A 25,527-nucleotide genomic window follows, 5' to 3' on the forward strand; every position below is an offset into this window, starting at 1 on the left:
AGTGAGGTCACCGTTCACAAGTTACTTTGCACTTTATTTAACGCATCAGCAAAATAAAACATAGCGTCATAGTTAATATTTGTTACATTGTGGGCTATACAGGGTTCCCACACTTTTTCAAAAATCATTTTCCAGGATATTTCCAGGACATTTCCAGGACTATTTTTGGATAATTCAGGACGGATATTTCATCCGTTGGACCCACAATTTGGACATGCACAGCGACACACAATGCATTTTAGAGACTTTAAGGTTGAAATGAGTTGTAATGAATGAGTACAGTGTGTTAGGGAAGAGGGTACGTCCAAAGACGTCATAAGAGCATAGTATGGCATGGCCGCAAGGGGAGTCACTTTCTTCTTCTGCAGTTAGTACTAAGGAGACTAGTGATAGGAGGGATTACATGAAACACTGACAACTGGATCTCCTCTCTTGACCAATTTTGCGAAGTTACAGAGTTCAGATTTTATCCATTATGGCGTTGCACCCACTGACCATGAGCACAGTGTCTTTAAGCAATGTCCTCGGACTACACCTAACCCAATGCATTTTCCATTGAGTGATACTTCTTATCCAATGTACATTATTTGCTTAGTACTGGCGGCAAGGTAAAATGCAAAGCCACTACCGCCAGGGCTGGAGTGTGGAACAGGTCATAGGACATAGTGAATTTGTGTCAGCTGTAATTAAGGCTGAATGACAGCTGTAATTTAACCACAAACTGAACATTGACGACAGGACATCCTATTTTGACCGGGCCGGAACTAGCAGCAGCTCTTCGCACCCACAATGCAATTCAAATTGCGGAGTTTCCAGTGTCACAATTTGTATCGATCATGGCCTTGTATCCACTGCGCATGGTGTCCCCGGGTTACGCCCCCGTACTACAACGTGGTCAATGCAATTTCCTGCGAATAAGCGTTCTTATCCATTCTATGTTCTTTAGCCAAAGGAATTGACCTGGGTTGCGGTTGAAGATCACCAGCTGTCCCGCTAGTAGGAATCTGCTGGAGCTTGGCGACCACACCCCTATGTCAAATTTCGTAAGCCCAGCACGTGCAGCCTCTGTTCAATTGAAATGCTTTCTGATCCACAAAACGTTTATTCAGAATTAAATGAAAGTGCAATGTAAACTCACATTAATGTCACATTATCTCAGAAATTAATACCTTAATAGTCTCTCTCTTATCGCAAAAATTAGTGTACTTGGATTTAAATGCATTCTCCACAAGACTTTGACTTTTTTGCTCACCAATCATTTTGGGCAGTGGTTTCTGACTTTCTGCAAGCCAGTTTTGTTGCCAGTTTCTTTTTCCCTGGAATATTCTTGCATACAAACAATTGATGCGAATACTGTGATTTGTCACACCAAAGATCAAACTAGCTTTCAAAGTGGCTAGTGAGACTGAAAGCTCTGATCTCCAAAAAAGATAGCAGTACAATTTTTTGTAAGGAAGTGCTAGCACTGCCTATTTGTAGGCCTATTATGACCGTAAGCAGGTTTTCGAGAGATATATAACGGCATGATATCAGCCAGCGACTTTTCAGCAAGCCAACTAGCGACTTCTAGCGACTTTTGGCAACACTGAGTCAAAGAATATGACAGTTTGGTCAGGTTGCCATCTTTGATTGCACTTATCCACAGTGTGTGTGTGTGTGGACAATAATGCATTCAATAGGTGGATATAAATTGAATCGTCTAGACTCGGAGAAGAGTAAAAATTATACCACAAACAAAATCGGGAAAAAGTTGAAGGGAAAAAAATCCAGGACAAATATTTTTTTCCAGGACATTTGGTGAATTTCCAGGACTTTCAAGGACTTGAAAACACATCTCTAAATTTCCAGGTTTTCCAGGTTTTCCAGGACGTGTGGGAACCCTGCTATAGTTATTTTGAACAGTCTTACGCGTACCTCCTCCTGCTCATTGCGTTACAAGCGGCTGTGATACAATCACAAGCCACAAGGTGTCATCGTCGCACTTTGATGGCGTAGAGCTGTGCAGAGATAAATATTTAAATAAAAGAGTAGGGCTGTCAAAGTACCTACATTCTTTCCATATTTTATTATTTGTGATCATTTTTCATTAATGTTTTCGCTCCCCTCCTCATCAGTACAGAGGGCAGTCATGGGTAAGCGGTTAGGGCATCAGACTTTTTGCCCAAAGGTTGCTGGTTCGACTCCCGACCCGCCAGGTTGGTGGGGGGAGTAATTGACCAGTGCTCTCCCCTACAGTCCTCCATGACTGAGGTACCCTGAGCATGATACAGTCCCGCCGTAGTGCTCACTTGGGGTGTCATTGGGGACTGCCCCCTTGCATGGGTGAGGCATAAATGCAATTTCATTGTGTGGAGTGTTCTCTTCTGTGCTGTGGAGAGCTGTGTCACAATGACAATAGTTGGAGTTTCCCATTTGGGCTTTCACTTTCACTTCACATCAGTACTGTAGGCCTCCATTAAGTTGTGCAATAAATCAATGAATGACAGCGCTCCAAACTCTTGACAAAGGATGTTTAATAATTTCAAATAGTGTTCTACGAAATTCACTGAGGATTATCTTTTGCACACTTAACACAACCAGGGAAAAAGTATTTACTTTTTTAAGTTATGACGCTCGTTATAAAAACAAAATCCATCATCATTATTTACAGCTAAAAAATAGGTCTTGGACAAGTATTCCACACAATTACACATACAGTTTTTTTGTCACCCACACTGGGTCTGTGATGGCAAAGGGAAAGGAATAGAAATGTGTCGTCATGGTTTTTGACAGTCTACATACACTCATACACACATACAGTCACACTGTTGCCGTAACATACTACACAGTCAAATAAATTCCACCGAGATAGTCTTCGTCTTCCTTCGTTTTTCCTTGTAAAACTTAGTGCAGGTCACCCAGGAGTGCATTTCCCCCCACTACACTCTAACCCACCCCTCCCCAGTCCAGTGCAGCCGTATTGGTCATGCCTTCTTGGAGTCAGTCAGGCTGGTTGTCTGCAAAAAAAAAAAAAATCCATGAAAAACAAGAAAGGTTAATATACCGTTTTGCCCATAATAGGTAAATTGTGAATAATGTGTTCATCAAAAGTAAAAGTAGAAGTAAACGATGTAAGTAGAACACTAGTACATGATATTACATGGCTGTTACGTTAGTTATTCCGCAGTACATAAAGAGGTTGATAGACTGTGTTGTAGCTGAAAATCAAAAAAATAAAAATAACTTAAACAAAAACTAAAATCCTAAAAATAAAACAATACAATTTTGATCCAACCAGTGCAGAATCATCTGATCTAAAACCTGTAGACCAGTTACTCTTCCTTTTTTCAACTTCTACTTTTGATATCTCTGATAAAGTGATACTGCACCAGTACATCTCCATTCTCCGAGTCTGGCCATGCTAATTCTACCTCCAAGCTAGCATATACCATTGAATCATATGGGTCCAGATAGCAGCTAGCCAGTAATAAGACAATAAGAACGACTGAAAGAACAAAAGAAGGCTAAATCTCAATGATTTAACTCAAGGGGAAGTGTAAAAACGAGCTGATTTTCTGTAATGGCGCAGTGTCGCTTTAAATCTACATCCATGGCATGTCTGGTCACCTGGTCCACCATCTTCTGCATCTTCTCGATGACGGTGAGCATGTGTCCGGCGTTCTCCTTCAGGCTCCGCTCGTATTGCTTGTTGAGTTTCTCGGCCTGCTCCGCGCGCCTCTTCAGCTCCTCGCTGCCCTGCGCCGCCTCCTCCTGAGACTCCTTACCCAGCTGCACCTCCACTGAGGGGGCAAGGAGATGGACACACACACATTAACTCTACTGTATCCCGCCTCAGGACACTCCTTAGCCAGCTAAGGATAAAGACAGTGCACGTTCAGCATTTGAGTGTGCAAGTCAAGTCAAGTGAAGTCGGCTTTATTGTCAATTTCTTTACATGCGTTGGTCATACAAAGAATTGAAATTACGTTTCTTACTTTCCCATGCAGACATAGACTTTAGGTGTGGACATGGACAATTATACAAAGACCGTACACATACATTAAACCTAGAGTACCTACACAATACCCATACAGACATGTAAAGTGCAAGACTGGGTGCAGTTACCTAGTTTGGTCTGCAGGACGCCCACGTGCGTCTCCAGGGCGCGTTGCAGCTGCGTGGCCTTCTCCAGGGCCAACAGCAGGCTGGGGATGTTGAGCTGGACGCCCTTGTAGCTCACCATCTCCGCAGCCGCCCCGCCGCCTCCCTTGGCTCCCGACCGCCGGCTGGAGCTCTTAGCCGTGGCCGCCGGGCCTGGCAGCAGGGCCTGGTTCCCTGGAGGAGGGGACAGAGGTTTTAGCAGAGAATCGTATATGAGAGTGAGATAAAGCAGGCGGGTTCTTTTCCGGTATCCACTTTACATCGGGTGAACGCCCCTTTAGGAGACCTTCGATTAGGAGACCTTCGGTGTCTTGAGGTAGAGAATAAATGGAGTCCCCTTAGCGCTGTAGATGGCAGTAGCGCACGTCTTGTGCAAACACCACGAAAAGAGAAGAAGAAGGAGGGACAACGCCCCCTTAGGAGACCAAATTTTGAGCACACACTTTTGCATTGAGTGGGCGTGTTTCGATTCCTCTTATTATATATCCAACCTCTTTGGTTTTAGGCTGCGTCCCATTACCACCACTCCACACTTCACTCCGTTTGGAGTGGACTTCAAAAAGCGAGTGTTAGTGGTAAAAAGGAGTGGAAGTGGTGGGAATGGGACACAGCCTTAACACTATGGAAGTGAGAAAGTAAATATTCATGTCAGTCATAGTAGAACGTAATACTGCATTAACAACATTTTGGCTATTTAATCTGAATTTTGTGTCTGGTAGCTGGGTCTGGCATGGATTTTTTTAAAAATCAAAGAAGATAATGTGAAAAGAAAAGCACAATTAGAAATAAAATGATAGACGCATGGATTTAAATACCATGGAAGTGAGAGATAATGATTTTGTGCCAGTTTTGTGAAATAATCTGTATATTTAATTATTTCCATGGCAAAGCTACTGTATGCATCGACTCACCATTTCTAAAATGAGCGTCAATACAACATGTTTTATTTAAAGATTAATGGACAGGATAAAAAAACAAAAAAGAAAGGCCCTGCGGTACCTCTCTGTTCTGCAGTTTGGGTGGAGAAGTCTACTGCTCAGTGGGCTCAGCAGGGCTGCCACTGTTCCGTGCAGGGGGTGGATGGTGTTAGCCAGGATTGATGACAATTTCGTCGTCATCCTCCTGTCCCCCACCACTTCCACAGTGTGAAGGCTGCAGCCCAGGACAGAGCCAGCCTTCCTCACCAGTTTATTAAGTAAGAGTAGAGTCTCGAGTGAAAGTCCTTCAACTGACCTTGTAGACTGACGTCAGACGGCAGCTCAGAGTCATCCCACTGTGCGCACAGCTTGCGGTACTGACACAGGTTGCTCAACGAGCTCTTCTTCACCAACTCCATTGCCTTCAGCATACACACACACACGCACGCACGTACACAAACAAACACAATAGACAGGTTGGCCCCGCATCAGCAGATTCCAATCTCACCTTTTTATCAGAGAGAAAGATCAGGTTACAACATGGCATGCACATAAACACAGACAAACAAACACGGGCACAGAGAAGGAGAGAGAGAGAGAGAGAGAGAGAGAGAAAGAGAGAGAGAGAGAGAGAGAGAGAGAGAGAGAGAGAGAGAGAGAGAGAGAGAGAGAGAGAGAGAGAAAGAGAGAGAGAGAGAGAGAGAGAGAGATATGCCAGGGACACATACAAACGAATCTGACAAGAGAAATTTGCCTTTCACTGCTATGAGGTGTTGAATAACCAGTCAAAACAACAACAAACATGTTTCAAATGGTTTGATTCGCTGCCATTGACCTATCAGGATGGAGCACTGAATATAGTCTTGCTCAAATCACCTACAGTACATGCGGCCCTGTTGAGAGAGTGCACGCACAAGAGAACTAGACACGAGACAAACACGCATGTGCATGCATGTTCGCACGCACACGCACACGCACGCACACACACACAAGTGATGTGCAACCTGAACTCAGAAGGCACATTCCAGTGCCACATAGTCCAAATGACATGTGTTTTGCAAAGCTAATTTTTGGTAATCTTTTGTCAATCTTCGGTAATTTTGAATATGTGGCACTGGATTATAGCTTCTGAATCCAGGCTGTCAATCACTGTGCCACACATGCGCACACACACACGCGCGCACACGCACGCACAGACACTGACAGACTGACAGACAGACAGACAGACAGACAGACAGACAGACAGACAGACACAGACACACACACCTGTCCAGGAGTGAGGTAGAGTCCGAGGGACATGAGGATGTTCTGGAGGTCGGCCTCGCGGAGGCTCCCGTCCAGCTTGCGGTCGAAGAAGACCCAGGAGAGCAGCACGCTGCGGGGCAGCACCGGGCTCCAGCCCCAAGGACGATCCTGCAGTACGCACAGGACAGGACCAGAGATTCTTTAAGTATATAGAGATATGCCAATGTAATAGGTTGCTATGGGCACCTAACATGACCAGGTTCCTGTCTACCTAAAGGGGCATGTCATAATGCTCCTAGCATTGAATAGAACAGTCCTTAGGTCTGCCTAAAGGGGGATTCCCCCCCCCTCCCCCTTGCAATAATAGAACCCGGAAACAATGGGCCAATGGAACCTCTCTCTCTCTCTACTCTCTCTGACAGGACAGAGCAGGCACAGAGAGAGTGACAGGGAGAGGACAGGCCATGAGATAAAAACACATAGACCTCACTGAGAGAAAAGAACCTTAGAGAATAGAATGATAAAATAAAGCGTTGTCGAAAAAACAAACATATTTTAAGTTTTTTTTTAACGCATTCATTCCTGATGCTGCGTAGCGCTCTTAAAGCTGCGTGACGAAACTTTCAGGATCATGAGATTTGAGATTTTTATTTGAGAGTTAAAAATGTTTATGTGTTAGAGCTGAATGACCATGTACTCATGCAAGATGAGTTTCTTCGCTGTTAAATGCACATTATTTTTAGTGTTTTAATGTGCCTCAGAGGCTGAGATATTTAGTTTTTTAAGTAAGAGTGAATGGGTTACTTACAACACATTTATGCAGCAATTACCAGGGTCAATCTGACGGCCTATGCGTTCCAATTTAAGTTACATTTCATTTGAAGGATTTTTGTGAGGTGAAGAGGGCAGAAAACAGTGACGGAAGGGAGGCAACTAGACACTGAACTTAAGCCTGGAGAACGAGGCATGTTTGTGAGGCCAAGAGGAAGAGAAAACATGCAGGGATCTACACTTCCGCTAGTGCTGCTGCTTGCTTTGGATAAAAGCATCTGCTAATATATTGGAGTCTACATAGTACATACAGAAAGGAAAAGCAAATCTGACCTCTACTCTACTGTACTCTGAGCTTTACATGGAGACATGTGATCATTAAAGGTGCACTGTGTAAGAATTGTAGTACTTTGTTTCCAGAAGTCATGCAGCCCATTCACAAATGTTACCTTTTTCATGACTACCTACTTACCACAACCATCAAATTCTAAGTATTCATTATGACTGGGAAAAGTGCCCTTTTCTTTTTTTTAAATATATTTTTTGGTCTTTTACAACTTTACTGATGATAGGATAGAGTGAGAGGTAGACAGGAAGCAAATGGGTAGAGAGACAGGAAAGGGTCGGCAAGTGACCCAGGCCGGGAATCGAACCCGGGTTGGCAACATGGTATACGAGTGCACGGTTGGCCACAGCAGGGCCTGGGAAAAGTGCACTTTTCATACATGAAAAAGGGTATCTTCTCCATTGTTTTCCATTATGTTTTTAGCGGCAAAACTTACTGCACTTTGGTCATACTACTAAATATTACTTTGTAAATATTCATGAAAAGATCAAATTTGGCAGTAGACGGCACTGTTTCCTTGACCAGCATAGTTGCAATACCTACTCTGGCCACCATCCTCCTACACAGTGCACCTTTCAAAAATACATAACCAACTAAAGAGATTTTAATAAACTTTTCGTAAACTTCAGATTTAAAAAAAGCAGTTGTGATTACATTCTCCTTGGCGGTGTGGTTTCCTGCTGAATCCGCCGTCTTCTCTTCCTCTACCAGTCCCTCAGCTGCAGTGTGGAGAAAAGAGGGAGTACAAACGGAACGTTATAAAAACCCTTCTTGATGAATCATATTGAGTGCAGATACACAAGGAATATTCCTGTTGCAAAACACAGAACAGTAAACGGAACATTCCGGGGGTTTTCCTCCTAGGTATCAATTCTGATTGAACAGGAATTATATTGCGCAATTATATTGCAGGAATATTGCGGTTGTAGAACGCTGTTACACATATAAAACCAGAATAGTCCAGAAGAGTACTCTTTGCATGCGACTGCACTCACACTGTATTTTGCGGCATTTTTTTATTCCTTGTCCCAACATGACATTACCAGCACCGGTCAATGTTCTTGTAGACTGAATGTTATCATGTCCTTACGTTAATACATGGAATGTATAGACTTGACGTCAATGCCGTCTGTCCCGTCTATTCAGAAGCAGTACCGTGTACAACGGTGCTCTTCACATGAATACAACCTCATCGGAGCGTGCAGATTGAGATAATGATAGCTTTACCAAGCATACAAAAGAACTCTCATCTCAACACACTACCGACGTGCTTCAGGTCACCAAGTCCATGGCTCACAGACACAACTCCCATACAAGTACCTCTTCAACATGCTGCTTAATTCCTCAACTTACTAGTAGTAGCTAGTCTGTTTTAGTTCCCTGGAATATATTTCAAGCCTTTTGTTTTAGTATTAAAAGATTCAATTTGATTCAAAGATTCAATTTGTAGCCTGTCCCAATTCATAGACTGGCCCAAACTATTTTTTAGTTAATAGTTGAGTGAATACAGTATTTAAAAAAGGGAAAACACCCTAATGAAGCTTGAAGGACCATAACATGCCCGTTTAAGTAAACGAGTGGCTCACTGAATGGACAGTTTTGCTGAAGTCTCTACTTTTAATTTGGTAAAGGTACACCGCTTGCACCTTAGAAAACAGAGGTCTGTCATGTCAGTTTATATTTAGGCCGCAAAGTTGTGTGAACTTCTCCTCTGTTGGGAATCAAAGAGCAGGAAGTGGATCATTGACAGTGGCGGAACAATTGCCCACAGGCCCCCAGGGCAAGGATCCCCATACGATAGTGGTGTCAACAACGATCGATCCGGCGATCCAATTCAATGCGGGGCATGGACGATCCAGAATCGATCCGGCAAGTTCCAGAATCGATCCGGCATTTTTTTTAAGTTTCAATTACTTCCATGGATATTTCGGGAGCAAATGAATGTTAAATTAAATAAAAGCACTTCAAAACATTGCAAGACTGATACAGACTGATACAGAATACAATAAAAAGTTAACAAACGGGTGCCCACCACCAATACTGGAGGGGCCCGGGCCACGGGGCAAATGCCCTGCTTGCCCTCCCAATAGCGTACTGGCCTCCCTCACCGTTCTCACTGCTCTTGGTGTCCTCCTCCACGCTCCCCGTCTCCTCTGGCTTTGCCTTCTCCTCCTCACCATCCCCCTCGACCTCCTCCGCCTCTTTCTTCACCTCTGTGTTGTCTTCCTTCGGCTCCTCCGAGCCCTTTTTCTTCTTGCCCTCCTTGGCGGCCCTTCGCTTGCCTTTCTTGGGCTCCTCCTGGAACATAAAATAAAAGAATAACAAGAGAGGTTTTTTTGGCTGCTCAAAAAAAATCAAAATCAAGACATTTGTGTGACACCATGCTTGTTGTAAAAAAAATGATATTCCTTACATTACTTTGCCTCTTGATTTTCGTCATTTGCACAGCTTGAATTACAGAAGTGTTTTATAATATGATCGTACACATACTGTGTGTTCAAAAGTGTATGGAGAAAAGTGAGAGAGGCAAACAGGAAACGAGTGGCGAGATAGAGATGGGGAAGGATCGCCAAATGACCTGGGCCGGAATCGAACCCGGCTCGCCAGTGTAGCAGGCCAGTGGCCAACCGTTAAAGCCATGGGGCATGTGGGGCAGTCGTGGCTCAGTGGTTAGAGCACTGGGTTGGCAACCCAACGGTTCCCGGTTCAATGCCCGACCGAACCATGGCTGAAGTGCCCTTGAGCAAGGCACCTAACCCCCACACTGCTCCCTGGGCGCCACGCAGCAGGCAGCCCACTGCTATGGACTAGTGTGTGTACTTCAATGTGATTCACTAGTTCAAATGGGATAAATGCAGAGAAAGAATTTCCCCTAGGGGACCAAAATTGGCTCCAATTGGCTTCAGTTGCAGCTTCAGACTATCAGACTATCATGGTAGGGCCATCAGTTACCCTTTTGAGAATGAAAACAGTGAAGGGTCTTCAACTCTGAACCAGAATGGCTCCAGGATGACCTTGTGCTGAGGTAGGCATTGGGTGCATTCCAATATGCAATCTTGTGTCCTCCACTTGTGCTTGTGGCCTCCCCCGCCTCCAGGCCCCTCCTCCGTGGAGAAAACAATAAAGTTTCCCAGCTGTCAGCCTAGCCACAACAGCTTTTGGGGGACTGTTATTCATTCACCATCCAGTTTGCAAATGAGAAAATGACTCTTGAGCTTTTGCAAGATATTGAAATATAATGCTGTTGTCAGTGATGTCATCATGACATACTACTTTCTTGTACGAGGCCACAAGCACAAGTGGAGGACGCAAGGTTGCATATTGGAACGCACACATTGAAACTTGTTTGCTATCCAGCCGATATGAGTCTAGCATGGTTAACATTGACACATCTGTTCAGGACAGGTGTAAGTAACTCCCGGCTATTCGTCTTTGTTAAATGAAAGTTAACTGGAGCCCCCTTTCACAGGTCTGCTCACTACCTCATCATACCGGAAGTCCAGGTGTAAGTAACTGACCTTGGCGGCGGTGGCGGCGGCGGTGGCGGCTGCGTTGTCGGCGGCCTCTGCGGCGCCGTCCTGGGCCTTGGAGGCAGCGGGCAGCAGAGGCAGACAGCTGAGGCAGCGGTACAGCTGCAGCCCAAAGTCCCTCTGGAGCATCTCGCAGAACAGCTCTGCCATCAGACCCACCTAACACACACACACACACAAACACACACACACACACACACACACACACACACACACACACACACACACACACACACACACACACACACACACACACACACACACACACACACACACACACACACACACACACACACACACGGTTAAGTCAATCACATAAGAACACATTCATAGCCCTGATAGCATGATGCCCCATAATTTACTCCACCCATATTGCTTTGTTGTACAAACCCAATATAGTTGTACAAAGAGTTCATATACTTTAGCGTAACAATATTCTGTCATATATCAACTGGTTATGGCAATGTTAACTACGCTCATATCATTCACCACTGTGTTTTTTTAATGTACAGAGGGATTTTTTGGAACAAATTGTGCTTCACTACTAGTCTTACAAGACTGAGTGCAACACTCTCAGTTTTCCCCTGAGGTATCCCTGTTGATTGTGATTAAAAAAAAAACACTTATGAGAGCAAAACAGAAAAAATGTCAAGGTTATTATTACTAAATAGCTGAGCTATGCAAACACAAGCTAATGCACCATGAAATGTTATGATGCTATATTTTTTTTTGTAGAAAAATGCACTTACATACAGGGCTGTTTTGTAGTTAGGCTAGTTCCTCCACACGTAATAACACAGAACATTACATTGCACTTAGCAGACGCTTTATCCAAAGCGACTTAGCTATTTAGGTACAGTGTACTAGATACAGTCTAAGAGCAATGAGGGGTAGGCAGAGACTGTGGATAAGGTAGAAACGTACGAAAAAGTATGTAAGTACGAAAAGACTGTACTTTTCTAGGATCCATGTGACGTCAGGTGAACGCCCCTTCAGGAGACCAGCGAGGTTGAGAATGAATGAATGTTCCCTTAGCGCTATAGATGGCGGAAATGCACGTCTTATGCAAGTCGCCACCAAATGCCACAGAAGAAGGGGATCACGCCCCCTGAGGTCGGAGACAGGACTCAAAAGCACCTCAGTCATTATCTACTGACTAGAGTGAGATTCAAACCTGCAACCCTCAACCCTCATGATAAGGCCATTAGCTGCCTAGCTTTTATCACGAATGAGATACAGTCTGGTAATCATCTATTGATTTACTCCAAGGGGAGGTCGATATAAACAATTTAAAATACTACATGAAACTGTCTCATAATATATCTTGCCCCGTCTCATCTTTCTGTGGTTAGGATCCCAAAATTAGTCAAAGAATTCAGTGTGATTTCCATGATGTCCTTCAGATCAGCCCGAGCCCAAAGGCAGCATGGGGATTCCCTGTCTACTAGACCATGGCTACACACACATTAAGGCCAAGACTACCTCAAAGGCCTCTTGCGTCGTCTTGGAGGTCTGGGGCTCCAGGAGTGAGGCTAGGGAGAGGACGGGCAGAGTGGACCCAGGGAGAGGCGTAACCTCCAGGCCTGTAGGTACAGGGGGAATGGGGGCAGGCTCCTGGAAGAGGGCAGAGAAATACAAATGAATAACATAAGAATTCTGAGGACATTTCTTTATAATCATGTTGCATAATAATATAATGTGCTGTCCTTACACTGTGTTTCTCACAAAACCTCCAACTACTTACAGGCCTAGAGAGCAAGAATTGTAATATTTTGCAGTAGAATTAATGTGGGACAAAAATGTGGGATTAAAAAAACAGTAGATGTGCTACATACACTGGCGTGAAAAAGTGGTGTTCAAATTATGCATATTCTTTAAAAGCATCATTCAAAAGACACATTAATACTGATTTTTACTGTAATGTCAAAAGCAGCATGAGGCACCATAGAATGTGGCACCTTTTGTAGATGAAAGTATAAGAAATGACTGGTTATAATCTCAGAAGTTATAAATTTGCTGTTACCAGAATGGCAATGACCAAGTCATTATGTATTGCTAAGGCTCTGTGTTATGTCGTAGTAGTGTAATACTTTTTTTTTTTTTAAGTATTTTTTGGGGACTTTTTGGCCTTTATTATTATTGGACAGTGTGAGAGTAGACAGGAAATGGTTGGGAGAGAGAGATGGGGCAGGATCGGGAAATGACCCTGGCCGGACTCAAACTGGGGTTCCCATTGTCAATGTAAGCCCAAATGTGGGGGCTTACAAAAAGGTGGTAATAATCTTTTGAACCACTATTACTGTGTTAGAGTGGTGGAATGGTACAAACTTGAATGTGCTTGCCAACTGTGGTCAATGAGACAAACAGACACTGCGCTAATTCATCGAGATGAATAAATGAATACTGATTAAGAACCACAACAGACCTCTCCCTCCTCCGGTTCCTCCTCTTTGGGCGGCAGGTCCTCGTTCTCGATCTGGGGCAGGTTCCACACATCTGGCATCATGAAGACCACCGTCTCCACTCGGAGCTCTGTCAGATACCGCATCTCCGCCATCTTGTACCTGCCGTTCACACAGACCGCATGTATTACTCATACATATATCATTTAAATAAGGCGGACCATGACTGCTTGCTGCTTGCACGACAGCTTGCTAGTTTTGCTTTTTTTCCATATATTTGTTTTAAGGCTTTTTAGCCTTTAGTTGGATAGTACAGTGAAGATTGAGGCAGGAAACTAGAGGGAGAGGGCTGGGACATGACCCAGGCCGAACTCCAACTTGGGTCATGCAAGCCCATAGGTGTGGGTTGCACCACAGAACTTTCTCTGTTTATTAAAGGGGTATGCCACTATTTTGGGGCTTAAAGTGATACTGTCCCATTCTTGGAAATAAGCTTATTTCACACCTTCCCTTGAGTTAAATGATTGGGGTTTACCATTCTCCTGTGCTCTCAACCGTTCTCTCGGTATGGCAGTGTAAATTTTACCTCCAAGCTAGCAGTTAACATTGAGTCCTATGAGACCAGTTAGCCGCCAGCTGGTCTCATAGGACTCAATGTTAACTGCTAGCATGGAGGTAAAAATTGCACTGCCATACTCAGAGAACGGTTGAAAGTACAGGAGAAAGGTAAAACCCAATCATTTAACTCAAGGAGAGGTATGAAATAAGCTTATTTCCAAAAATGGGACAGTGTCCCTTTAATACAAATAAAATCATTGGCCAGGGTTTATTAAGGTGGTAAAGTGTATTATTTTTCATGTAAGCCATTGTCTTGCTTTAAGACAAGTTAAAGGCGGGAGTATATCGCTAAGCTAGTGAAAGTCAATACACGGATCCACTGAGTGCGTTTTAATACGCGACCTTGCCTCCTCCACTTGCCTCCTCCACTTGCTTCTCGTCATGATGACATCACTGACAACAGCATTATATTTCAATATCTTGCAAAAGCTCAATTGTAAAGTCTTTTTCTCATTTGCAATTGGGATGGTGAATGAAAAACAGTCCCTCAAAAGTTGTTGTGGCGAGGCTGACAGCTGGGAAAATTTATCGTTTTCTCCACGGAGGAGGGGCCAGGAGGCGGGACGAGGAGACAAGCACAAGTGGAGGAGGCAAGGTCACATATTGGGATGCACCCATTGACTTTCACTAGCTTAGCGACATGCTCCCTCCCTAAAAACCTGTACTGAGTCAGACTGTAAATAGAATGTTTGTTCATTTACAACAGTCATCTCAGTGGTTGCCCCTGGCAACCTAGCATACCAACGGCCAAACAACCCTGACGTGATGTCATCCAGAATGGTTACAGCACATTGCATCAGGGAAAAAGAAGGTATGCAACGGCAGGGGCAGTGTGGGGGAAGAACAGAACATAGCAGGGGCAAGGGCTGGGTAGGACCAAAGCCTGCACATTCTATGGAGGATGTCGGACAGTTTTCCACCCAGACAAAACTCCACTCGTGAAATCGTCAAGGCAGACAATTCTTAACCAGATCAATACTGTTTTTCAACTGTAAACTGCCAGCGCTAGGTTATCGTTACATTATGAATCTGTATTTCATGCTTGCACAAACTTTTCCTATCAACACCCCCCCAGAAGAGAACATACTTAACTGCCTCAAGTCGATCGGTAATGATTTTTACCCCCTGCAACTTGTTTATTTTCATTTTTAAAGAAATAACAGTGAGTCGATGTAAAATGCCATTGATTGATTCAGTTGTTTAGAAGCAGAAATCGCATTGCTGGGGACAACGTGCCATTTTCACTTTAGTACTCAATTGGGAAGGACATAGCAGAGCATAGTAATCACTGACCACCAGGGCTATACATTAACTTTCTTCATCACTAGCTAGGGCAGTCATGGGTGAGCGGTTAGGGCGTCAGACTTGCATCCCAGAGGTTGTCGGTTCGACTCCCGACCCGACAGGTTGGTGGGGGGAGTAATCAACCAGTGCTCTCCCCCATACTCCTCCATGACTGAGGTACCCTGAGCATGGTACCGTCCCACCGCACTGCTCCCCATGGGGCGCCACTGAGGGCTGCCCCCTTGCACGGGTGAGGCATAAATGCAATTTCGTTGTGTGCAGTGTTCACTTGTGTGCTGTGGATTGCTGTGTCACAATGACAATGGGAGTTGGAGTTTCCCAATGGGCTTTCACTTTCACTTTAATTTGGCTAGTAAATGGTAAATCTTCCTAGCCACAAATACACTCACCATCAGTCAAAAAGGCTAACTGCCAAACTGAATTTTCAGCAGCATTTTGCCGGTTGGCTGGTGTTAATTTAGAGCCCTGCTGACTGCTAAATCTCTCGTGTAAATGCGCCAAGTACAGTACCAGAGATTTTTTTGCCAGAGATTGATCAGTTTTTCACGGTGGTTTCAACCATATGGTTTTCACCGCTGGGTTCCCTCCTGTCCTATACTCAGTTTCCCCATTCATTTTTCCCATTGACTCTCAGATCTGGTCTCACTAATCGCGAAATAGCACCCCGAAGGCGTCAACAAGATGGCGGCGACTGTCCCGTCTCGATCTAAACTGTCTCTGACAGTACTGACCACTGTGTGCAGGGCATGAGGTCCAGGCCGGTCTGCTGCAGTGTGCAGCGCATGGCGGTGCGGATGAGGCTGGTGGGGTCCTTGGCTGGGCTCGCCCCGTCCTCCGCTGCCGACCAGTAGCCCCCCACCATCTGCAGGTTCCCCTTGGACTCCAGCAGCAGGAACTAATCAGAGGTGGAAAGGAAAGGAGAATAAATGGTAAGGTAATAATATAATAATAATAATAATAATAATAATAATAATAATAATAATAACAATAATAATAAAATATAAAAATAATAATCAATTTTATTTTAAGCGCCTTTCAAAATAACCAAGTTCACTTCACATAAAAACAGGTCAGAGCAGCGAGAGAGCAGCAATGAGTACGTTAAAATAAATAAAGCCCAAAAAAAAGTAATAGTAAAATGGATAAATGGGTACAAAAAGGGAAACATAAAATAGATGTAAAAGGATAAAATAAATACCTGAGCATATACAAAAAGAATAGAATAAATAACAGTACAGATGTCTAAAATCAAGATAAAAACGCAAAACCAGTCTCTGGTTGAGTCTCTACTCAGGTGGGAATCTAATGAGGGAAGATGAGTGGAAATATCCAGTTTAAAAAAAACATCTATCTATCAAGGTTCTATCAACTCAAAAGCATCCAAACGATTAGTTTTCGCATTGATGAAATGGAAAGATAGAATATGATCAGATATCAACTAGCCAGCTAAAGTCAAGCGTCGGCCCAATACATCGACAACATTTTAGTCCATCTGAAGCTATGTAGCACAAGCACATTGTAAGTATTGTATATGATTAGACAAGTGAAGGATCAAGAGTGAGTCCACGGGGGGTGGGGTGCGCTGTGGCGCAACGTGCTAAGCCCCCCACATTTGGGCTTGCATGCCCACGGGGACCCCGGTTCGAGTCCGGCCGGGGTCATTTCCCGATCCTCCCCTGTCTCTCTGTCCCATTCGCTTCCTGTCACCATCTTCAACTGTCCTGACAAATAAAGGCATAAAAGCCCCCAAAAAATATTTTAAAAAAAAAAAGAAAAAGAGATGAGTCCACACCTTGATGAGGGTGCTGGGGTGCACGGCGATTTTCTTTGATCCCTGATCTTCTGGCTTCTGGTCCAGCAGACAACACTTGCTGTAAAGCTCCTCCATACTTGGCATAGAAGGCAAAATCACCTGCAAATACAGTGTGTAGTAAATGTTACAGTTTATCATCAGTGATGGGCAAAATGGATTCATTCATTACAATCCAGGGGCACATGTTCCAAATGACCTTGCTTTACATGTCCAATTCAACCAGGTGATCATTTATAGCCTGGTAAACCAACGCCACTCGGCTGCGAGTTTTTCGGCTGCGAGAGGTCACCTGGCCTCGGATCGGTCAAACATTTTAATCACAATGCCCTATCACAATGAGTCTGGCAAACCAATCACAACGCACAGATTTGTTTTGAATTTGTTTTGAATCAAAGTGGGCGGGGAGTGACGACGAAGCTCGCAACGTTGGGAACAGGGGGGCAGGATTTGGCTGGTTAGCTTTGCCGATTAGCAAGTCGCCATTTTCGCACTTCCGACATTCACTTCGCTCATGATGATTGGTGGGTATGTGAGTTAAGTGTTGGGTGCACAGTCCTTTACAGGTCTGTGGTTGGGCACCTCCATGCATCCAATGACCGTCTTCCATATAGCTGTCTGGTCGGTCATTAACGTGGCACGTAATTGGCTGAGTAAACTGTCGGCGGAAATAACTCCATTTTGGAAGCTGAAAAAACATTAAATTATGGCTGAATTCACTAGCCTAGCCACTGGCGTGCACAGACATTTTGGGGGGCAGGTCCTGGGGTGGTGCTGGGGGGCATGTGGAACTGGCGGCTGCAATAACGGTTCGGTGATTTTTTAAAAAATTCACATTTTAATGAACATTCCACAGTACGCTAAACAAAACATTTCAATTTTTTAAAAATGAGGAATACCATTTTGTAAAGTTAAAATAATTAGATTACCATGCCTAGTGCATCATTTACCGCATGGACTAAAAAGTGTACTGTCGCTTTAAATGCGTGTCTCCAGCGCAGTGATCAGGAAGCGATTCATTCTAACAGATTCCTTACTTGGAAAACTCTGCATCTCCGGTCATTTTTCCTCCATTAGTACCGATTTTAATTAGTCCATGTGTGTTTCCAAACTGTTAAAACGAATATTAAAGCTTAACTCTCATTTCAAGACGTTGTCAAAAGGATTTAGTCTATTAGGCTACACGGATATTGTGAGTGAAAACTGCTACTTTGGGTCGGAGGTTTTATCCGTGTAGGCTACTCTTTTCTGGAGGTGTCAAGCACAATCCTCTATAGCCTACCTGTTTCCCCCCACATAAGACATATTGCTGTGTGCACCCTGCTTTGATTGCTGTGCTGTGCAGAAGGCTATAAGTGGCAGATTTGCTGGAATTTAAGCACAATCTTTTTTTCTCCCTGGCCGTGACCGCTGTTCTGTTCCATGCCGTCTGTCACAAATGTGATTTGGTGCGTTGCATAGTTCATCAGGAGGCCAACGTTTCCCAAACATGCATGAATCCTCTTGCTGTTTCCCAAACATTCTGTTAATCTTTAGACCTGAAACTGTTTGAGCAACTTCTGGATTCATTAAGCTAATATAATGTTTTTTGCAATCATGTTACACGTGTTAATTGTTGACATTGGCTACCTCTTCTGCGGTAGATTTGATAGGGCCTAAATGCACAATTTCCAAAGTCTCATTATGAAAGCCAGGGCTCTCTTTAGATCACTTCCAAAGTCACACGCAACTTTCAACATCATAAATAGGCTATTGACTGTTACCTGGCTGGAGGGGGGAACGGCATGTGGGGCTGCCCGCCACACTGCCTGTGCAACGCGCTTCCGAATCTGTCAGTTCAAGCGCGCTCACGTTGACAAAGGGAGAGATGTGTGCCCTTGGAAGGGGCATGAGGCATTTTGGGGCATTATTATCACGCGATTTTAATTGACAATTATGTCTAAATGATGATGGGAACATCGAATACAGCGTTAACCCTACATTTAAGGAATAACATAATAAAACATAAAAATAAAAACCGAACTTTCAAAAGGGCACTTTTGTCTGTTAAAGGCAACTTGGTGTTGCCCAAGCAACACCACGTGTCTATCTGTGCACGCCTATGAGCCTAGCATTTCCCATTGAAATGACTGAGGCGGGACTTATTCACTCTCTCCAGTTCTTATACTACCTCCATGGTTGGGAAAGCACATCAACGAGAAAGATTGCTGATTGGTCAGAGCGCCGGCCTATAGGCACAGACAAGGTTTGAAAAACAATGGGTTGTTCTCATCAACAATCTTCGGATGTATCGTTCATCGGGGCCAGACTAAATTACGTATCCAGTCTCACATTTAGGCTGGTTTATCAGGCTAGATCATTTAAACAGCCAATGACCTGGCTGAACTGGACAGGTAAAAACAATTCATCTGGAATACATGGCCCTAGATGATAACTAAGGAATCCATTCTGCTCATTCTGTTCATCACATGTCAAATTACACACCAATTTTGGTATGTGAGATTTAATGAGATAAATAAGACTTGGACACTAAACAATTACTGCAGCTACGGCATGTTTTGCAGAGATGGAACTCCCAGCTTCAGAAAGCAAAAATCCTGCCACATATTTTCTGCTAATCCAATGAACTGATCCTAATTACCACATCCTTTAAGCCATGCTGATGAGCGAATTAGTAAAAACTGTCTTTATTAAGAGCACGGGCAGAAGGAGTACCTACGCAGTATGTTTACTCTGTCGCTTCAGTTCCCCCTGTCCTCCCCCTGATACAGAGCTCAGTCTCCTATCCTCTGGACACATTTGATTCAATTGATTCAAAACAGTATTTGTTTGGCTTCATTCCGTATCATATTGGGCTCTGAAACTGAGCTAAATCTCCACACAGCAGTGCCAGTGGAGTTCCTCACCTTGACACTGTACTCTGAGTCCTGCACCTCTGGCTCGTCCTCCACCGGCTCCTGCTCTGCCGTCTGCGGGGTCCCCGCCCGGAACACGCAGGGGCCACTGAGGGCCAGGGGCCGATCGGGAGGGAAGCTCTCGGTCCAGCTCAGCTGCAGGTGGAGCAGGGACGGGGGCAGTGGGAGGTGGGGGTAGCGGCGCCTCACCTCCAGGCCCTCACAACTCACGCTAGAGTGGACAGACAGACAGACAGAGAGAGAGAGAGAGAGAGAGACAAGGACACATGGAGAGAAACAGAGAGGGACATATTAAAAACAAGCAGACAGACAGAAATATGGAGAGGCAGAAAGAACCAAGCAGACTGACAGATAGGAAATCATTCAGTCATACATACAGAGAGACAGACATACATGGAGACGTTTAAACAAGCAGACACACACACAGACACAGATGGTTGGAGACCATGGTTGAAAAGAAAACAGACCAATAGAGAGATAAGACAGTAATTCAACCAGGCAGGCAGTCATTCAACCAGGCAGGCAGGCAGATATGGACAGACAAGGGGATAGACAGTGAGGGCATACCCGTAAACCCTTCCATTTTCCCCGGGACACTCCCTATTTATGACCTATTTCCCGATCTCTTTCCGATTTGGTATTTTCCCAAAAATATTTTACATTTAAAAAAAACGTTGGTCCAGAAATGTACCCCCACAGCCCTGTCAGTTAGCCTGACAAGTCACACCCCCTCTACTTATTCCACCAGCTACTTAAGTAGAGCAGGTCTGGCTTGTCAGGCTACCTGCCCAGTAGATGTTCTGCCAGATACCACCAATAATTCATGTTTCTTAAAAATGCGAGTTATCACCCTCGAGCTCCGCAGGTACAATTGTTTAGCTCAAGGGAAGACGTAAAATAAGCTTATTTCCAGAAATGGGCGGTATTACTTTAACATTGAGCACTTGAATTACCTGAACTTCTTGAAGTGCTTGAGTAAGCGTGAACTTGAGTGTCACACTACACGACATACAAGACGTTTTCCTTCCTGGTTTTCACACCATAATTACACCTAAATAATTCCAGCTGTCATACTTTGAATTATCGTCGTTTTCATCTGGGTACAGCGTAGTATTCTTTCGCTTACATATTTCACTTTACCGACAGGATTTGGTATGGGGTGCCTAAGTCTCCACCCCTTCCGGGCGGCTCATGGGGCTGTGAAAGCCAAAACTTTTGACTGGGCTGTAATGGACTGATCAAAGTTTTTTTTCGATCCACCTCGCAATCCCCCGTCGATCACACATATGCTGTACCTCAGAATTAATGATAACCAATGGTGTGCTTGTCGACTTCACTCGGCAAGCAATTTTTGAGTTGTGTGCGTGCAAAAATATGTAATTCTTTGTACTAGTAAACAGAAGTCGCATGTCCAACGTGCAGCCACTTCAGCCGCGGTGCAGCGGTAGGGTTGGCTGTGCCTCGGTTCACGTCAAATATGCGAGGCGCACGTTGCAGTCTCTAAAACAGTTTTGCACAAAAGCTAAAATAACCTTCCTTGCATGCCGAAAATGAGTGGTCTTACGACACAAATCCAAACCTTTAAAATTCACTGCCATCATATGTGAAATCCGAAGCACATGCCAAATGGGATGAGGATTATACTTGACTCGCTCCATTTACTCCCATTCAAAATTTTGAGAGCTACAGCCCCACGGATCGGAAGTAGAAGGGCTTGACTTAGGTGCCCTATTGACTGAGTGAAAAAAGGTATTTCGCCAGCATTAAGTTTGTCTCTTTTCTAACAATAGACTAGGGCTGTGGTGAGATGTGAGAACATAGAGCCAACTGGATGTAACCAAGAAGCGTCATTTTGTTTCCTTTCCGGTATCCACTTTATGTCGGGTGAACGCCCCTTTAGGAGACCTTCGGTTAGGAGACCTTCGGAGTCCTGAGGTTGAGAATCAATGACGTCCCCCTAGCGCTGTAGATGGCGGTAGCGCACGTCTTGCGCAAACACCTCAAAAAGAGAAGAAGAAGTAGGGGACAACGCCCCCTTAGGAGACCCAACTTGAGCACACGCTTTTGTATTGAGTGGGCGTGGTTTGCGATATCTTCGTTTGATTCAGTATTTTGATAGAGCTGTGAGAACATAGAGCTGTGTGAACATAGAGCTGTGTGAATTTAGAGCTGTGGGACCATAGAGCTGTGGGACCATAGAGCTGTGGGACCATAGAGCTGTGGGACCATAGACCTGTGGGAACATAGAGCTGTGGGAACATAAACCAGTGGGAACATAGGTACAGTCCCCCGTCCACTTACCTGTCACGTGGGAAGCAGGAGAAGAGGGGGCAGCTCTGCTGGGGCGGCGTGGAGGTCTTCCGCGGCCCCTCGTCATCCTTCCACCGCCTCCGCTTCTGGTGGATGCCATCCCCTCCCCACGGCCCTCCGTCCTCCCTGGGGAACCAGAGCCAAAAGCACAACAGTTAGATGAACCATAGAACAAGAAGAATGCCAAGGCCCTCTCATTTATAAAAACAGCTGATTTATCTTGCCATTGTCATACTAACCTTAAAAAAAATAATAATAATAATGGACCTAATGGACCCTGACTCACATGTGTCCATACAAGAGGTAATGACATTTCCAACCAAAAGGCTAAAGGAAACAACAGGATAGCAGCAAAATGAAAACACTTGTGAATGCACCAATAACAATTGCCATGTTCATGAGTAAGACGAGAATCAGCCCGAATGTTACATGACTACAATTCAGACAGTATCAATTACCTAGGTGGCAAAGTGAAATTTGCACTGAGAATGTTAGACTGATACTGAATGTCACCTCACTGGATCAACGACTGGTTTGGAAATGGCACAGCGGTAGTTCAAAAGCAAACCTGGGCAAACACCTGCTACCCTGGCCTTACCAGCAGTGCCACCACCTACTACCTCTAATTCTGCATTCCTTCGCCTGAAACGTTCTCTCTGCATCTTTCCGTCTGTTTGTGTATCTATGTCCGGCGTCCAGCCATACATTCAGTCATTCATTCACCAGCAGTCTACCCTGTGTAGTCCTCTCACCACCTGAAATTGTTGATCTGTCTATTTATCCATCCATCCACTTTCGGGGCATTGAGAAGTACACAGCTGAGAGGGGCGTAATTTAGTTGCAAATGGTACACAATAGTCCGTTATGTTTTTAATATTCGGGGGTGGGGTTAGACTTATCATGGGGTAAAGGGGATGTTGGCAGGCTTATGATGAGGTCAAGGGGGCATTCCAAGCGGGCATCCATCCATCCATCCATCCATGCACTATACCACCAATCAATCAACCCTGCATTTCCCTCCATTCACTTCAAATTGCCCACCTGTCTATCCCTCCCTTCCTCCCTCCCTTCATCCATCCATCCCTACCTCCATCCTATCCCCGATTCGTCTACCCACCCAGCCCTCCATGGACTCACCAGCGGCCTCCCCTGCGTGCGGCTCCTCCCCCCTCGCTGTGCCTCTTGCGGGAGCTTGCTCCGCCCCCCCAGCCCTCGTACGGAGCCCCCCACGGCGGCTGCAGGTGATGGGGCGGCATCTGCAGCAGGCCTGGTTGGAATGGGAAAGAGACAGAACCTGTTCAACTGGTTAACCGGATCTCTGTCTGTAGCCTAAGGTCAACTGCACAGAAGGACTGCCGCAGTCTAGACACAAAATGTTTGCATTGGGAAATATTGGAAGAGTGTGCAATGAGTTGCTGTTAAGGTGCACATCATTAAACAGCAGTAAACACATAAACATTATACATTCGATTTTCTCTCTCAAATGTAAGTCATAAACATTATTTTTAAAAATGCCAACACTCACCCTTGCCTGGGTTTTGCATGTTGGGGATGAGGGGCGGGATCTTGGGGGACTTTAGGAGGGGCTGCGGGTGTTGGTGTGGGTGCGGGTGCGGGGGTCTGCCCAGGATGCCGGGTTTCTGATTTGATGACAGTGAAGGCAGTAGAGGAGGAGGTGACTTGAATGGCTGTGAGGAGATCATTATTTAGGTATGCAGAGAGTGAGTTATGTGAGACTGGGTGGTGCAACCCTTTTAATAATAGTATGTGTCCAGTGCATTTAGCCTTTACGGATTAATTTGTGAGTTGTTTTTAAAAAAAAGGTATGTTGTTTTTGTAATGCTGCATCATGCATACCTGGCCGTTGAGGGTTTGAACAGTCTGAGCAGTCCAGTTGAGAGCCTGGGCTGAGTCTTTGATGGCTTTCACCAGTACTTTCTCCCCAACCTGGGGATATCTCCCAATAACGTCACTGGTAAAAAAAAAAAAAAAAACACACCCATACAAGTGAAATCATCCAGCACACTCCGAGTGGTTTTAAATACAGTTCACAGCAATATCTGAGTGTTCAAGTCAATCTAGCTTTACCTCATTTGGAAGTGCACGTCCTGGTCTACCATGCCATAGTTGTCCTGCAACTGAGTCACCACTCCGGTGAAGACTCTTTGCTTCATCTAATAACAAAAACACAATGTTGCATTTACCCACAGTAAAAAAAAAGTTACAAATGTTCAGCTCCATTCCGTGCGCAATTCCATTCCAACTCATAACGCACATTTCGACTCTGTAGGAGTCGCCTAGAAGTACAGTAGTAGATTAGAGTTGATCATTCACAGAAATGTCATACCTGTGAGTCCATGGTGACAAACAGCTGAGTTTAACCTGCCGGTTGAGTATGTTGAGTAGGTGTGGGATATGATGAGCTGGTTGAAGAGAGAGGAAACGTAACGTTATTCAAACCTGACAGCTCCCCTCCTCCCTTACATTATTCACACATTTCACAGATGTACAGTAGCTGACATAGGCAGGCATGCGGTTAGCCGACGTCAGTTAGAAATGTGACAGTAACACAAATGATTCATTGAAATTACAGTGTCGCTACTAAATTAGCGTTCCGTATAGCGTTTGTAGGAACAAATGTCCGCTATAATTTTTTACATCTAAACACAGGTCAGACTACCTCTACAACCAAAACCAATAATAATCGCTGCACATGCTAACGGGGGCGGCAGCTTCAGCCAATAATAGCCTTCAATGGGTCATTTCAGGGCTAGCATAAAATGAATTATATGGGTGGGAAACCTTAAAACGGCCACGAAATGTAAGGTTGAATTGTTACAATAGCAGTTTATTTAAATGTATCCATAGCCCATTAACTGGATGCGGGCAGAAAACTAGTTCCATTGAAAGCAGAATGAATGTGTTCTAGACCTTGTGGACTTGCAGCTCGCGCTTTCAATGATGGCAAATCAGTCAGCTAATGCCGCTAGCTGCCACATCCAGCAAGTTCGGTTGACAAAAAATGCAAAACTATTCAATACATCACATCACTCATTCAAACGTTGTGCCCCAGTAACACGGCTGCTTTACTCATTTTAAGCAGAGAGAGACAGACAGCGGCCACTCACTTTCCCAGCGATTTCCTTCCTCCTTTGCCTTTGTTTATTTTTTGATTGACACGGAAGGCGTCCGAAGCGAATTCATCAGTGCTCAATACA

At 44.6% G+C, this 25,527-nt stretch overlaps 1 protein-coding gene across 3 annotated transcripts; it reads right to left on the reverse strand.

The window, feature by feature from the left end:
• Nucleotides 1-2,496: 2,496 nt before the first annotated feature.
• On the reverse strand, nucleotides 2,497-25,503 carry ccar2 (cell cycle and apoptosis regulator 2). 3 transcript variants are annotated; one of them, XM_063211641.1, is made up of 20 exons: nucleotides 25,438-25,503; nucleotides 24,657-24,732; nucleotides 24,398-24,483; nucleotides 24,167-24,281; nucleotides 23,835-23,949; nucleotides 23,447-23,576; nucleotides 22,301-22,435; nucleotides 19,991-20,210; nucleotides 17,067-17,186; nucleotides 16,006-16,169; nucleotides 13,375-13,513; nucleotides 12,432-12,563; nucleotides 10,938-11,108; nucleotides 9,528-9,717; nucleotides 8,074-8,138; nucleotides 6,324-6,470; nucleotides 5,374-5,479; nucleotides 4,105-4,314; nucleotides 3,607-3,779; nucleotides 2,497-2,996 (listed from the first exon to the last, which is right to left on the reverse strand). In XM_063211641.1, the coding sequence occupies exons 2-20, from the start codon at nucleotides 24,666-24,668 to the stop codon at nucleotides 2,964-2,966; spliced, it is 2,463 nt and encodes an 820-aa protein (XP_063067711.1). In that variant the 5' UTR covers nucleotides 24,669-24,732; nucleotides 25,438-25,503; the 3' UTR covers nucleotides 2,497-2,963. The 3 variants fall into 3 exon arrangements, with proteins under 3 accessions (XP_063067711.1, XP_063067709.1, XP_063067710.1); XM_063211639.1 differs by having other exon boundaries at nucleotides 23,835-23,997; XM_063211640.1 differs by lacking the exon at nucleotides 25,438-25,503 and adding an exon at nucleotides 25,241-25,423 and having other exon boundaries at nucleotides 23,835-23,997.
• Nucleotides 25,504-25,527: the final 24 nt, after the last annotated feature.

This window comes from Engraulis encrasicolus, chromosome 12, assembly GCF_034702125.1.
Source record: "Engraulis encrasicolus isolate BLACKSEA-1 chromosome 12, IST_EnEncr_1.0, whole genome shotgun sequence".
Lineage (NCBI taxonomy): Eukaryota > Metazoa > Chordata > Actinopteri > Clupeiformes > Engraulidae > Engraulis > Engraulis encrasicolus.

What these genes read in the sequence shown, in the direction of transcription:
- ccar2 (XM_063211639.1), bottom strand. An exon ending in CATGCAAAACCCAGGCAAGG is followed by an intron (nt 23,577 to 23,834) that starts GTGAGTGTTGGC and finishes CATTCCAACCAG; the next exon opens with GCCTGCTGCAGATGCCGCCC. An exon ending in CGTCCTGCAGACCAAACTAG is followed by an intron (nt 3,780 to 4,104) that starts GTAACTGCACCC and finishes TTGCCCCCTCAG; the next exon opens with TGGAGGTGCAGCTGGGTAAG.